The sequence below is a fragment of the Oryza sativa genome, chromosome 9 (assembly GCF_034140825.1).
Source record: "Oryza sativa Japonica Group chromosome 9, ASM3414082v1".
NCBI classification, from domain to species: Eukaryota; Viridiplantae; Streptophyta; class Magnoliopsida; order Poales; family Poaceae; genus Oryza; species Oryza sativa.
Genome location: NC_089043.1, coordinates 23,506,477 through 23,520,739, shown reverse-complemented (window position 1 = coordinate 23,520,739; position 14,263 = coordinate 23,506,477). Strand labels below are relative to the sequence as shown.

At 42.4% G+C, this 14,263-nt stretch overlaps 2 protein-coding genes across 2 annotated transcripts; one reads left to right on the top strand and one right to left on the bottom strand.

Moving 5' to 3' along the window:
* Nucleotides 1-24: 24 nt before the first annotated feature.
* LOC107275260 (tetraketide alpha-pyrone reductase 1) lies at nucleotides 25-2,038 on the top strand. Its single transcript, XM_015756258.3, has 6 exons — nucleotides 25-365; nucleotides 469-641; nucleotides 753-944; nucleotides 1,041-1,203; nucleotides 1,361-1,553; nucleotides 1,676-2,038. Exons 1-6 carry the CDS (start codon nucleotides 137-139, stop codon nucleotides 1,824-1,826), a joined length of 1,101 nt encoding a protein of 366 aa, XP_015611744.1. The 5' UTR covers nucleotides 25-136; the 3' UTR covers nucleotides 1,827-2,038.
* Nucleotides 2,039-7,897: 5,859 nt separating this feature from the next.
* LOC4347446 (uncharacterized) lies at nucleotides 7,898-12,803 on the bottom strand. The gene is made up of 12 exons (XM_015795952.3): nucleotides 12,176-12,803; nucleotides 11,869-12,016; nucleotides 11,140-11,200; nucleotides 10,893-11,006; nucleotides 10,478-10,609; nucleotides 10,277-10,381; nucleotides 9,758-10,152; nucleotides 9,537-9,636; nucleotides 9,374-9,433; nucleotides 9,206-9,292; nucleotides 8,893-9,021; nucleotides 7,898-8,644 (listed from the first exon to the last, which is right to left on the bottom strand). Exons 2-12 carry the CDS (start codon nucleotides 11,973-11,975, stop codon nucleotides 8,345-8,347), a joined length of 1,590 nt encoding a protein of 529 aa, XP_015651438.1. The 5' UTR covers nucleotides 11,976-12,016; nucleotides 12,176-12,803; the 3' UTR covers nucleotides 7,898-8,344.
* Nucleotides 12,804-14,263: the final 1,460 nt, after the last annotated feature.

Here is a 14,263-nt window from a genome sequence, read left to right as displayed (position 1 = left end):
GAGTTTTCTTGCAATGTCAAGCAGAACGCATTGCTAATGTACTCAACCAACTCCCTACCTAGAGAAGATTCTAACTGAATCTACCCTCAACCAACCTGCTTCTCCATCAGTTAATTATGATCACAAAAATGAGGTGATGTACAACATTTCTTGGTCCTCCTCCTCTAGGATATTTCTTTGCTGTGCTTATATGAGCAGGTTGATTTGCTTCAGAGTTCAACATCATCACTTCCAGTTTGAGAAAATGGTGATCTCATCCAAGGGCAAAGTGTGTGTAACTGGTGCTTCAGGCTTCGTCGCCTCTTGGCTCATCAAGAGGCTTCTTGAGGCGGGCTATCATGTGATAGGAACTGTGAGAGACCCAAGTATGTGTAGCATTTTTCTTGATTATGACAGTGCATCAGTTCATTACTACTATTCACAACTGTGAGATTAATTATGGTGTGTGTGTTTTGGATAATTTAACAGGCAATCGCGATAAAGTGTCACACCTTTGGAGATTACCAAGTGCAAAGGAGAGGCTGCAACTTGTGAGAGCTGATCTGATGGAAGAAGGGAGCTTTGACGATGCTGTGATGGCTTGCGAAGGCGTCTTCCACACTGCATCGCCTGTCCTTGCCAAATCTGATTCCAATTGCAAGGCATGATAAAATTACTTCCAATCTTCGGTTTTTATGATGCATCTGAATGTTTATTTACCTGAACTGTTATACTACACTCTCACTGCATGGTGCATGCTATTACTGTTGCAGGAAGAAATGCTTGTTCCTGCGATAAATGGTACTCTGAATGTGCTGAAATCTTGCAAGAAGAATCCATTTCTGAAAAGGGTTGTTCTTACATCCTCATCATCCACGGTAAGAATCAGGGATGAGAGTAAACATCCAGAAATCTCACTGGATGAAACAATATGGAGCTCTGTGGCACTCTGTGAAAAGCTACAGGTGAAAAGTCCATTTCGGTTTACAGATTATTTGCACCTTTTGTGACCCATATAAACCTTTGATTTAACAACGCTACTGATATTTATGTGCATGAAGCTATGGTATGCCCTGGCAAAGATATCTGCAGAGAAAGCGGCATGGGAGTTTGCCAAGGAGAACAACATTGACCTTGTAACTGTTCTTCCATCATTTGTGATTGGGCCCAGTTTATCACATGAACTGTCTGTCACTGCTTCAGACATCCTTGGCTTACTTCAAGGTATTTCTTGTTTCTTCTGGAATCACTATTTATCTCTGAAAGGTTGCTGCAAATACCGTTTACTCTTCTCTTCTACTGTTTTTCTTCAAACTTTAATCTTTCTTAGCTACTCAGCTAACGAAATGGGTTGCTATTTGCCAATGGAATGATCTTGCAGGTGACACAGATAGATTCATCTCGTATGGGAGAATGGGATATGTTCACATCGACGATGTGGCGAGCTGCCACATTCTGGTGTACGAAGCACCTCAGGCTACTGGGAGATATCTCTGCAACTCCGTTGTTCTTGACAACAACGAATTAGTCGCCTTGCTTGCGAAGCAATTTCCAATTTTTCCCATCCCAAGGAGGTCAGTCAATTGAAACACTTAAATCCCTTGCATCTCTGATGCTTACAACTTAATTACAAGCAGTTTTGTTTACTGTATTTTTGTTTACTGAAACTCTCGTCTTGGAATTAATTGCTGTGCAGCTTGAGGAACCCATATGAGAAACAGTCATATGAGCTAAACACATCCAAGATCCAGCAGCTGGGTTTCAAGTTCAAAGGGGTGCAAGAGATGTTTGGTGATTGTGTCGAGTCGCTGAAAGATCAGGGACACTTGCTGGAGTGCCCGTTGTAACGAAAAAAAGGGATCTTTGGCACGGTACCAACAAGCTCATGGCCAAGCACACACTTGAATTGTTCTGACTTTGATTCGACACTTCGCATGCCACTGCGTTTCTCTTGTAATAATTCGCATGTCATTCCCTCACCAAACGACAAATAAATTGTCAATTTGTTGCTCAGTCTTCACAGACCATATGCTTAAATGTAATGCTCTGCTTGCTTTCACTTTGGATGATGCTAATTTCAAGCGGTATTAAGTGCCGCTGATCAGGGTTTACTATTTCAGAATACATAACTATACCAAGTGTGACCGAAATTTCAGAGATTTCGAATGAAAATTTTCAAAATCTTCACAAATTTTGCTAAATTAACACTTTTGTTTTTTTTTCCTAAAATAAAAAATAAAATAAATTTTCAGCTGGTAGAACATCCTATCAAGAAGACCCACCGGTAAACCTGAAATTTGAATTTTGGACATTTTCGTTCCGAAATTGTTAACCCTGTTGCTGACATGTCGGAGGTCTGAAATGATGCCTCTGAAATCTGAAGTTGGCTTCTTCCTTCCTGATGTGCTTGCCTTGGTCACGCAGTGTGGGCGACACATGGGCCAAGTGTGCGAAACAAACAAAAGATCCGGCCCATGTGTCTCCCACGCGGGGCCGAGCGCTCCGATCCGTCAGCCCGAGACAATTTCACCGTGTGACGCAGAGGCATAGTACAAAAAACCGGACCGGCCCGGCGGTTGAACCGACCGGAACCAGCCCCTCAGCCGGTTCGGTTTGCTGCAAGGACCGGATATGCAATCGAACCGGTCACAACCGGAAGACCCGGGCGGTTTTTGGTGAAAACCGGCGAACCGGACGCATCTGAACCGGCGGTTCTGGCGAGTACATGGACCAGGCTACAAAGGCCCACTAGGCCCAAGTCATGCATGTGTCATTTTTACTGAATAAATGAAAAAAAGGGTGGGGGAGATGGGAATCGAACCCTGGATGCCTCGTTACAAGTTCAACAACTAAGCCAACTAGACTACGTACACATGCTGTTTAAAGGGGAATACACATATAATATGAATGCTCTGGTTCTGCAGTCGAACCGGACGACCCGGCGGTCAGACAGGGGCGGATCTACAGTACTATGGCTGGTGTCAGGTGACACCGATGACTTTGGACAAAATCTATAGTAAACCTGTTTACCTATATGTTATAACACCATGATCTAAGCATAATTAGCATACTATGACACCGATAGACACGTTATGACACTAACTAATTGATTTTTTTGGATCCGTCACTGCGGTCAGACCAGTGAGCCGGTGAACCAGAAGCTTGACCGGTTCGATGGCCGGTCCGACTTTTTGCACTATGCGCAGAGGGCAGCAGGCAGCCAGGCACGTTTGTTCTGGCCAGCGTTGTTTGGCTCCTGTGCTCCGCAGCCATCTCAATTTAGTGTCAAGGGTGAATCAAACAACTTAGATGTGTATAACTAGTAAATTCACCAACTGGTAAACATATTCTGCACAATTAACCTCTCATCTTGTTATAAACATTGAGGATAGTTTCAGCTAGCAAATCAGTAACGGAGTAACATTAAACACATGCACACAAATACATAGTGATTTACATGGAAAAAATCTCATCGGTGTGAAAAGTAAAATAACCACCGGACTGATGGTCCTCTTTAACCTTCCGCTATAATCAACAATGAGTACAAATGAAGTATTCTCTAAAACATCTAGAGGCACATCACATAGACAGTTATATCATCAAACTACACATTTGGTATCATCAACCAATAGTAATAACTAAAAAGAGTTATAACAACAACAAGTAGATAAATAGCATATTTTGTAACCTTCAGTTCTTAGCTGAGATCTCCCTAACTAAATAAGCAAATTGCACAAAACTTGACACAAATGATGATCTATGAGTCCTTTCCAAGCATTCTAAAAATTAGCTCAATCGGATACCGTTTGACCCCGCAAATTGATATTCTACCAAATATTGTAGTCACTCAAGCTGACAAACCACCACCCAAACCTGATGTTTTACTCAATCAATTCTCACACAAACTGACTTGATTAAAGTGCACTAAGCGATTGTGGACCTCCGTTTTTATAACAGGAATCAATCGTGTAAACAGTACCATTTCCCTGGATCAAGTAGTCTGGTACACACGAGTTCATAGCTGAAATACCAAATGCACATACATGAGAGTCTAATGCGAATTATTACATCATAAGCCCGCAGGCATAGTCTTAGATCATCGGACCGAGCGGTCCGGAATACATTCCAAAAGCAGAAGTAGATAAGGCAGCGGAGTTAAGGCAGCGGCACGCCATTGCCACAGGCAACGACCGTAACTAAGACCTACTGAGCGCCATCGTCTTCATCACCCTCCTAGTAATAGGCATAGGGATCCTCCGAAGCTTCATCTCCGGCCTCTAATTAGGTTTATATATTGCAAGGGTAAGTACCAACCGTACTCAGCAAGCCACCACAGCAACAATGCACATGATAGGGGTATTCAAGGAATGGCTATGGTTCTTTTACGCAAAGCAAGTTTTGTAATTCTTTTCACAAGCCTAAGACCTAGCATAAACTGACCAAATTTTAGTTCCAGTGTTCATGTTAAACAACGACGGTTCTGTCCACCATCCATTGTAATCCCAAGGATAGCTTCCCGCCATTGAGTCGTCATGGTTTTCTGAGGACGTCCATCTTCCCTCTTCTCGGAAAGTGGCTCCAACAGCATAAAATCATCATGCAATAACCCATCCTACACAAGTTAAGAATTTAGAGTCTAACCAAGTGTAATACACGTCCCGGTGCTCAATAACCGCGAGCACGGCTATTCGAATAGATTTGGTTTACTCACACTGCAGTGGATGTACACTTTACCTGCACTCCGCGACTGCCCAACACATGAGCCTCGTCCCAACACATAAGACGCGTCACGGTAAAGCTTTTTGATAACCTCGCATTGGCAGTACCCGCTCCATGAACTTTACATCCTCATGCACTCTAGGCGTACACGGTTTCTAGCAATGAGAGGAGTTCTGGCGCACCCGGGAAGGGAAGACTCACACATGCATTAAGTTATAATTATGTTTAGATTCTCACATGGCAGTCCTACCGATGGCGACACTACTATAGACACCCGCCTCGGGGTCCTACCAATGGCTGCCCCACCGTAGAGCCCCTGCCTCACACATCAAGAAACCACTATGCATGGATACTGCCTCCGCTCAGCTATCTACTCCGCTAGGTCTATACTCATACGAGAAGTGCGGTTGTACGGGGGTCGTTTCATGCTTAACTTCATGGCTCGGACCTTAATTGACCGGGGACGGCACTAGCCTTTTCCGGACACCACCCAAATCCTCCGTCCGCCCCAGTCGAAAACAGTTGTTTAATTTTATTTCTCCTTTTACAAATCATGTCATCAACATCATGGCAATGTGGTGCTCATGTGTCCACATGCCGCATCTCAATTACCTTCCCAAAGGTAATTGCCCAAGCATATAGCATTTGATAAATATGAGTATGCATGATTCTAGAATAGCATTTCTAAGCAATTGTCATAATTGACTAGAAACTCATACGTAAACATGGTTACGAAGACATAAGGGGTAAACAGTAATCAAGGCATGGCATAATCACAAGTAGGATGTTCATCATTGCATGCAATTTTACTTGTAAACAAAATAAGTTCGCAATTGGGATCAACATGTTCAAATAATAGTGATGATTTGCCTTGCTCGTAGTCCTGCGGGTCTTGATCCTCGCTCGGATCCGCAACTCCCTCGGGGTCTAAAAGTACGTGCGAAGAATTGATTTGAATTTGAATTCAAATGAAATCCAAATAAACTCGAATAAAAGTCGAACGCGAATCGATCTTTCTATATCGACTACAAAGTTTGCGAAACCATGCTATTCCAATTTTAGGGTCATTCAACCCAAGTCACTTTGTGATTTAGATGTACATTCCTAAGAATTCAACATAATTATTTATTTCTTAAATAAATCTAAATTCCTACCGCGAATCGGCCACTTACAGAGATCACCAAAAATAATCTATAATTATATTAATATTTTACAATTCTAGACTATAATTAATCTATAATTAAATTCTAATTATTTTAAATTTTCTAAACTTCTTAATCTCTCTTAAATTCCTATTTATTTTCCTTTTCTTTTTCTCTCCTCTATTCTCCCTTTCTTTTTCTTTTTCTTTCTTTCTTTTTTTTCTTTCTTTCTCTCTCTCTCTTTTCTTTCTTTTCTCTCCCCGGCTTCTTTATTCCTCCCTCTCTCTCTCGGCTCATGCTCCCCGGGCGGCGACGGCGGCGGAACGAGGGGAGGGCGGCAGCTTACCGACGGCGGCGCAAGGCGTGGTGTCGCCCGGCGCGGCACACGGCGCGGTGCGGCGGCACCAAGGGTGGCGGCGCGGCGGCACGAAGACGGCAGCGCGGTGGCATGAGAACGACGACGCGGTGGAGAGGGTAGAGGGGAGGAGGAGGGAATGGAGTGGGGAGAATAGGGAAGGTGGGGTTTTTATAGGGAGAGAGGGAAGAGGGGGGCCGGTTAATGGCGACGCGACGGCGGCGCACGGAGCTCGGAACGACGGCGACGCGTGGCGACGCGACGGCGCGGGGCGCGAGGCGGCGAGGGGACGGGCGACGCGACGGCGGAATGGGGCTCGAGGCAACGGCAGCACGCGCAGCGCGGCAGCGGGATGGCGACGGCGATGGCGCGGCAGCGGTGGCACGTGGCTCGGAGCGACGACGGGACGCGACGGCGCGCGGCGACGCGCGACAGGCGGCAGCCGCGACACGACGGGCGGGTGGCACGGCGCGGGGCGCGAGGCGGCGTGTGCGCGGCGCGAGGCGACGGGATGGGCGCGCGACGCGTCAGCGGCGACAGGACGCGACGGCGACGGTGGCGCGGGGCTCGGGGCGGATAGGCGCGCGCGGCAGAGGAGGGGGCAGGGCTAGGGAACCTCGTCGAGCACCTACTGCGCAATGAACAGTGCTAGTTCTTATTTAACCCTAGTTTAGCCTATTCTCTATATAAATTTTATTCTTTAATTCCTAATTTTTGCATAAATGAAGTGTACTCAATATTTATGTTATTCTAACCAATGGATTCACCCTAGATTAATATTACCTATATTTTATTTTTATATAATTTACTTGAATTTAATTGAATTTAATTAAAGTTAATTCTTATTCCATCGTACTTAAATTTAATTGATACTAATATGGTCGCGATAATATTTTTACTTATTACCAACCTCACATAATCTTTATTTTAAATTATATTTTAATTATTTATTTTGCCAGTTTAATTTTAGGGTTTATTCCTAATTAATTATTCTTTATTCACGATCAACAAACTCCGAAATCAAAATCCAATGAAATAGGCGAATAAAATCGGCATGATGCAATTTATTTAAAAAGTTTTTAAAAATCCGTACTTTTAGAGTTTTGATTTTGTTGGTCGAATTTTCAGGGTGTTACAGCGATGAATGAATTTTTCAAGTTTGGTTGTGCCAATCCAACCACGTTTAAACATCTAATCATTGACTTGTGATGATCGGGTAAGATCCACCAAGGTAGACAAACTGCACCACTTTTGTTGGTTGCTTCTTCTCTTCAATGGCAGTCCCTCATTGTCTCTCTCTTCCAAGAGGATTTTTCTTCCCACCACCAAGTACGAGATATCTCAACCATTCATCAACAACCAAATCAACGGCTCATATTTGTTAGATTTTTGGGTTGCAATGGATTAAGAGCAAAATCTTCGTGTGAAAGGAATTTAGCCTGAGGCATGGTTACATGTCTCTAAAACCGCTGTATTTAACCGTGACAGTCTTTTTAAGAAAGGATAAAGTACTACTCCCTCCGTTTCAGATTGTAAAACTTTTTAGCATTGCTCATATTCATTTACAAGTTAATGAATCTAGACACATATATATTCATTTAGAAGTTAATGAATCTAGACACATATATATGCTTAGATTCATTAATATCTATATGAATGTGGATAATGTTAGAAAGTCTTACGTTATGAAACGGAGGAAGTATAAGCTAAGACAAGCTACACTTTATTAAGCACATGATTCAACATGCCATACTGTTCTGGAAGTTAAGCTAAGAATACATGTTCAACATGTCATACTCTCACTTTGTGGCGAAAGTTTTGGCACTCGTGACAAAATCGAACTGTGACAAAGTTACCAATATTTCTCCCCTTTCTTGTCGAGTTGTCGACACTGCCATACTATTAGCATCACAACTCACAAATCACCTATATTTACACACACATACACACACAACGCAAAATCCATTACAAACCCAACCCACGCCATTGCCCTCACCAGAAATCCGTTCTTTTACTTACACCACAACGAGACAGCACTGCACATCCAAACCGCAATTTGAAATTTGAATTTCAAACAAAAAAGAAAAGAAAACAAAGAAAAGAAGAAGAAGAAGAATAAAACGAACCCAAATCCTTTTTTGCTGCATGCCTACTCGGCCAGGTCCCTATGTACAACGTATCTGAAGGAGGACTTGTAGGGCAGCCACTCGACGCACTTGTCGATCCTCCTCCTGAGGCAGAGCTGGATCTCCCGCTGCTGCGCCTCCGAGATGCTCTCGCACACCAGCTCCACCACATGCCGCAGCTCCAGCGCCGCGTCCTTGGCGTAGTAGTGCAGCACCTTGGGCAGCATCAGCGCCTGCCTCCTCGCCACCACGTTCGCCTGGATGAACTCCGTCCTCGCCACCTCCAGCTGCTGGTGTATCTTCTTCGCACTGTACAGCCTCACCTACAAACACAAGATCCAACTTACAGCTTTGATATTTCCTTTTTTTTTTTACATGGATGTTTGGAGTCATTTTTTACCGTCCTTGAGAGGTACAGGAAGTACAGCTTTTTCTAGCGTTGAATCTGGTATTACCTTGTACTTGTAGTAGTACCTTGGGTAGTACCAAATTTTGCGATAGAAAAATATAGTACCTACTCGAAGACCGTAAAAATTTCTTGATTGAAGTATGGCTGGAAGTGGTGGCTTACAGGTGGATCTGAAAATGCTCCAGTGGAGAGGGCAAAATGAGCAACTGGCTCTGGATGCTGAAGGGCATATGGATGCCTGGCTGTCCCTGCCATGGATCTCTTCGTTGGTGCGAACAGCGCCCGAACCCACTGCGAAAACGGTGTACAAGATTCCGTTGTTAGTTTGCCACAATGGCAACTTTTACGGTGGTCTCTGGTTTATCCGTACACTGTTTCTTTCATATGATTGCATTTAACTATTTATACTGTCAAAGTGTTGATGATTTTAGAGAGAAATGTCTGTCTTGTTAATGGAAATGAAAGGCAGACATACCAGCGAAGGACGATGGGATTGGCATCCAAGAATTGAGTTCTGGATTATTTGAGCGTTTACTGACTGCCCACCAACATTATACGCAGCCTGGCAATATATTTGTCAGAATGGTCAGAAAGATTCATATATGAAAATGAGTGAAGTTAAAGACTAGAGAATAGGATGTACCTTCAGAATCATGTCCGTGCTTTTCATGCGTTTATCGTGCAGCCCGTAGGCCAAAAATGCCTGATATATTACAAAGCAGTTTAGGTTAAATACCATTATCTGATTTCTGAGGCTAATACTGAACATAGCTAAGGTGATATCCGATTTTAGTATAGAGCATTACATGCATGACTAAAGCATTGTGGATGTTAATCCAAAAGCAGAGTTGCTCCTCGTGTGTCATCTTTGTTGGGTCAATTTTTTCAAGCCGTTGAATCAGGGACCTGGGAAACATTATGAACAATTATACAGCTCACTAATTGACGCATCTAACATTATGGCAGAAAAGTTCACATGATTAAATAAGTGACTTTTTTTTGTAATTTTCTTATTTTAAATGCTTACCTGATAGTCTCAAGCATTTTTGAGGCGTAATCAAACTTGTCAGCATCTATTCGTATCCTTGGGACAATTATCATGCCTATGTTCTTTTGTTCATTATTCTCTTTCTCGTATCCATATTGGCGAGGGCTCGGGGTGATATCGAAGTTGTACCGAGGGCTCCAGCTATCATTGCGGTTCCTCGGAGAAAAAGTACTTGAAGATGAAACAGAAGGACTGGGGGAGGTTATGTATTCGCTATCTTGCAGTGGCACGCTTCCGAGTTTACAGTAGACAGCAGCTATGCAGCTCAGAATGTCTTCTGATAGTTTGCAAGAGATCTTGGGTACATATTCAGAAATAGATGCACTCAAGAAGTTAACAAGGCTGGAATGCCTTGAAGGTGATCTTGATACCTCCTGCAAAATATGAGAGCGGAGTCAGGTGTTTTCAAATACAAAGAGATAATAGTGTGGTCTGTGTCCGTTCAAATGAGCTGTTGCATTTTCATAAAATAAATAAATGAAGATAAAAGGTTCGCACACTTTTAGTATCTGAGACTATTGGTAAGTTGAAGGCTGCAGATTGCTTGATGTCTTTCAAACGAAGGGCACCCTCGTCAATGTTTTTCAGCAATTCTTGATCCACCTGTCAATGGCATTAATCTTAGCACATGAATATTTGGCCTTTATACTAGCCATCACATGATTTCTGCTGATTTGTGTACCATCCTTAATAATGTACCTCACTCGTAACACTGCCAGACTCCGATAAATACTGATCAAATGCTTTTCTATAGAGGGATAGCAGATGCAATTCCTTTCGGACGACTTCCTGCTCAAGGGCCGCAATCTCCACGACTAGATCTGTGATGGACTGCAGTAATGCAAGATCAAGACTAAGAATACATCTATAATAAATGGCCATAGATTAACTCATTATCATGCATCCCAGTTTTTTTATAACTTTCAGCTTTCATTGTGCATTGATCTGGATTAGTAATGTCCATGCACACTAGGGGTGTAATTACTGTACTCTATGGTTCTACTAATGAAAAAAAAAAGTAGAACAAACTCTCACATGAATAGAAGGCATGAATTTCTTCATATTTGATCATATTTAAAAATGTCGAAACAATTTTCCATGAATTGTATCAGACCTTTGAAGCAGCCTTTTGATTTCTTTCAGTTACTGTCCTGGAGTAATGGCCTGGCATATGCTCTGGCAAGTTAAGTGAGAATCTTCTGTGCAGTATCTTGTCCTGACTAGCATTCTGTATGATGTGGTAAAATCAAAATCAAGTACTTGTATGCAATATATGCAAGGGTCTAGTCGGCGATAATAACTGTAGAATAACTTTTTATTTCTGCGCCGAATGGCGAATGAAGTGAAAATGGTATACTTACAGGTTTGCAGTAGGAGAATCGTGGCGATATATCCAAGGCACCTTCATGTATCTTCCGGATACTAAAATGAAAAAAAGAAAATTCATTCAATCAAATTACACAACAAATTGAAAGTTAACTAAGCAATTCAAGCCTTCATCAAAAAATACAAGTCCCAAAAAAAAAACAGTACGAGAAGATAGGTATAGCGGACATTACATGGATAGTACATTCTTGCGCAAATTCACAAATATATATAAAAAAATCATTTTATAACTATATCCTTATGCTTAATTTTGTTCAAAACTATTTTTTGTGTTTGTATACCATGTGGTCAAATGGTGTTCTAGTGAACTCTGAACACTAATGTACAGTGGAGCCGTACAAGAACTACATGTATGTGGTCAAGAGGTATTCAATGTGGACTGAAGAGGGACGGTTGCTGAGTAATGTACCAAATTAATTAGATGCCGAACTAAAGTTCAGCAAAATTACTCCCTATGTGCGTATGAATGATGGGACAGACTGAATAGCACACTTAATTACGGATTGGATTCTAGACACAGCTCCCTTTTCAGTGCTCTTTCATCAGTTTTTTCCCCAAATACCAATTCAGAACTTGTAAATTACTCATTCCTGCTTACTCAATGCAGGAGATAACTTACGAATTGAAATTGACACTGAATTGCACAAGCTCGAGAAGAAAATTAGTTTTTTTATGGACTAATATACTCTGAGAGAAGCGCAAACCTCTGTGACTGAAGATGCTGGAGATTGCAGGACGAATAGATGGACCTCGGAGTGTCGGCGAAAGAAGCCGTCTCTGAAAGAACACCTGATCTTGACGCCCTATCCATGGCGGCAGCAGCTAAAGTTCTCTGCTTCACTCAGCAAGAACCTGCCAAGCACCGACAATCATAAACAACTCCAGAACGTGTGCAATGGCGAGCAATCCCAACAGCCAAGAACTCCTAATCACTCGCTCCAGTGATGCTATCAGGCTGAACTCGCACTAATCCGTTTGGGAAGATGAATCTAACAGCAGGTGTCCCCTTACCTTGAGCTGTGCAGAGTGAGCTGTCCATGAAGAAAGCAGGAAAGGCCCTGAGTTCACTCACTCACTCACTCATTCACTCAATCGCTGTCCAAAGCAGAAAGAACCGAGCTCAAATCGCTCAAGAAAAAAAGAAACGAATTCGCTTTCTTGGCTAACAACGCCCAAGAAGAAGAACAAGCAGCCAAGAACAGAAATGGAGGCGAAGCAGAGAAGGCAACCACAGATCACAGAGGAAGACGACGACGACGATTATAAGAATGAGAAGCAAGTGGAGATACTGAGATACTAGCCCTGGAAGACGAGAAAAAGGCTATGGCAGCTAGCCTACAAAACAAATGGGAATGGAAAAGGATGGCCAGGAAAAGCAATGCTTAAAAGGAAGCAAAAGGAGGAGAAAGAATCGAACAATGGCATCAATCCGTCTCTGCCCCACTGCCGTTAAATTCTTTAGCTAAAGGAACAGGGAAAGGCTAACACGACATCAAGAAATCTAATCAGAGCCGACGAGATGGAGAAGGTGGTGGCTACTGCTACAGTTGGGACAGCAGCATCAGAAGCAGGGAGAGAGGAGAGGAGGAAGGGGACGAGCACCGAATCCCCCTGTACTGAAAAATCCTTTTCTTTTTGCAGGAGGAGATGTGAGAATGAGTAGACTATTATTAGGTGGGGAAGCTAGAGGGAGAGGACAGGTGTGAGAATGAGGGAATTAGGTTGCTACCTTCTCTTCTTGTTTCTTTGCTTTGCTTTGGCATATGAAGGGATTAAGCAAAAGTTACCTAGTCCACCACCTTTGATTGATACCTGTTCCATGTATCCACCCCAGACAACTTTTTTTTTTTCGTTTTGGTTAGTTAGTCACTAACTATGTTTTTTAGGGGAATAGGGATGATATGTTAGAGAAAAAATGTAGCCAATGTTGTTTGGATGACAATAATAGTACAAATATTGTGCCTTTTTTTACTATTATTTAATTAATCACGCACTAATGAATCATCCCGTTTAACTTTCGCACGAGAGAAGTTTCCAAACTTCTCTTTCGAACACACCCTACAAAGATAGAAATTTCACATGAATCAGCTCGCTTCTGATTAAAAATCAAATAAAATTTGCATGAGCATTTGCATTTGTGTTGTGCTTAAGAAAATCAAATATAATTTATTGTTGTAGACCTGCCAAGGCCCCGTTCGAAACTGCTGAATAAGCCAGTCTCATGAAATTATTTCCTTCACATTCTAAAATGTGATTTCACAAAAAATGAAATATGTTGCTCAGGCGACTTATTTTGAGCTACTTAATTTATTTCTAGAGATATTAATATGTTGACAAGTAAATCATCTACTATCTCTATTTCAAAATATAAACATTTTACGTGTCTATACACGTCTATCTAGATACATTTCAAACGAAATTTTAAAAAAGTTTATATTTTAAAACGGGGAGTACATCATTTCATCCGCTTTTGATCACTTTACGATGTAACCCCTAGCACTCTCATTTTCTTCATGACGTAAGTACCACAATTTTGCTTCTACCACTAGACGGCGAAATGTAGATTCCTTGAGACTACTCCAAGTGGGCAACGTACTGTACGTTTCTGTTAAACAGAAGCGAGCAGCTAGGCAGCAACAGCAAGTTGAGACGTTGAGCAGCAACATCAGGGCTGTGTTCAGATCCAAAGTGAATCCAAATTTCAGTCCTTTTCCATCACATCAGCCTGTCATACACACATAACTTTTCAGTCATATCATTTTCAATTTTAACCAAAATTTAAACTTTACGCTGAACTAAACGCAACCCAGGTTGAGGACGTTGAGTTGAGTAGCAACAGGAGGTTGTGTACGTGACGGACGCTTCAGTTGCTTGGTCAAACCTGTACCCACTACCTAGGCGGTTGCCTTCTTCTGCAGTTGCACGTACTCAACTCCGAGATTTCGCACCACGCCACGCTAGTGACACACGCGTTGCATGCGTTGCGTTTCGCATCCACAGTAGCGTGCAGTAGTAGCACGGCCCGTCTCTGAAGTCTGATAAGCCTGATGCGATCGATCTCTAATCTCTGTTTAGTTCAACTCAATTTAATTGAAAGTT

What these genes read in the sequence shown, in the direction of transcription:
- LOC107275260 (XM_015756258.3), top strand. Translation starts at nt 137, where the DNA reads ATGTACAACATTTCTTGGTCCTCCTCCTCTAGGATATTTCTTTGCTGT. An exon ending in AGGAACTGTGAGAGACCCAA is followed by an intron (nt 366 to 468) that starts GTATGTGTAGCA and finishes ATAATTTAACAG; the next exon opens with GCAATCGCGATAAAGTGTCA. An exon ending in AATCTGATTCCAATTGCAAG is followed by an intron (nt 642 to 752) that starts GCATGATAAAAT and finishes TTACTGTTGCAG; the next exon opens with GAAGAAATGCTTGTTCCTGC.
- LOC4347446 (XM_015795952.3), bottom strand. Translation starts at nt 11,975, where the DNA reads ATGGATAGGGCGTCAAGATCAGGTGTTCTTTCAGAGACGGCTTCTTTC. An exon ending in TAGTCTCAGATACTAAAAGT is followed by an intron (nt 10,153 to 10,276) that starts GTGCGAACCTTT and finishes CATATTTTGCAG; the next exon opens with GAGGTATCAAGATCACCTTC. An exon ending in GAGCATTTTCAGATCCACCT is followed by an intron (nt 8,645 to 8,892) that starts GTAAGCCACCAC and finishes TTGTGTTTGTAG; the next exon opens with GTGAGGCTGTACAGTGCGAA.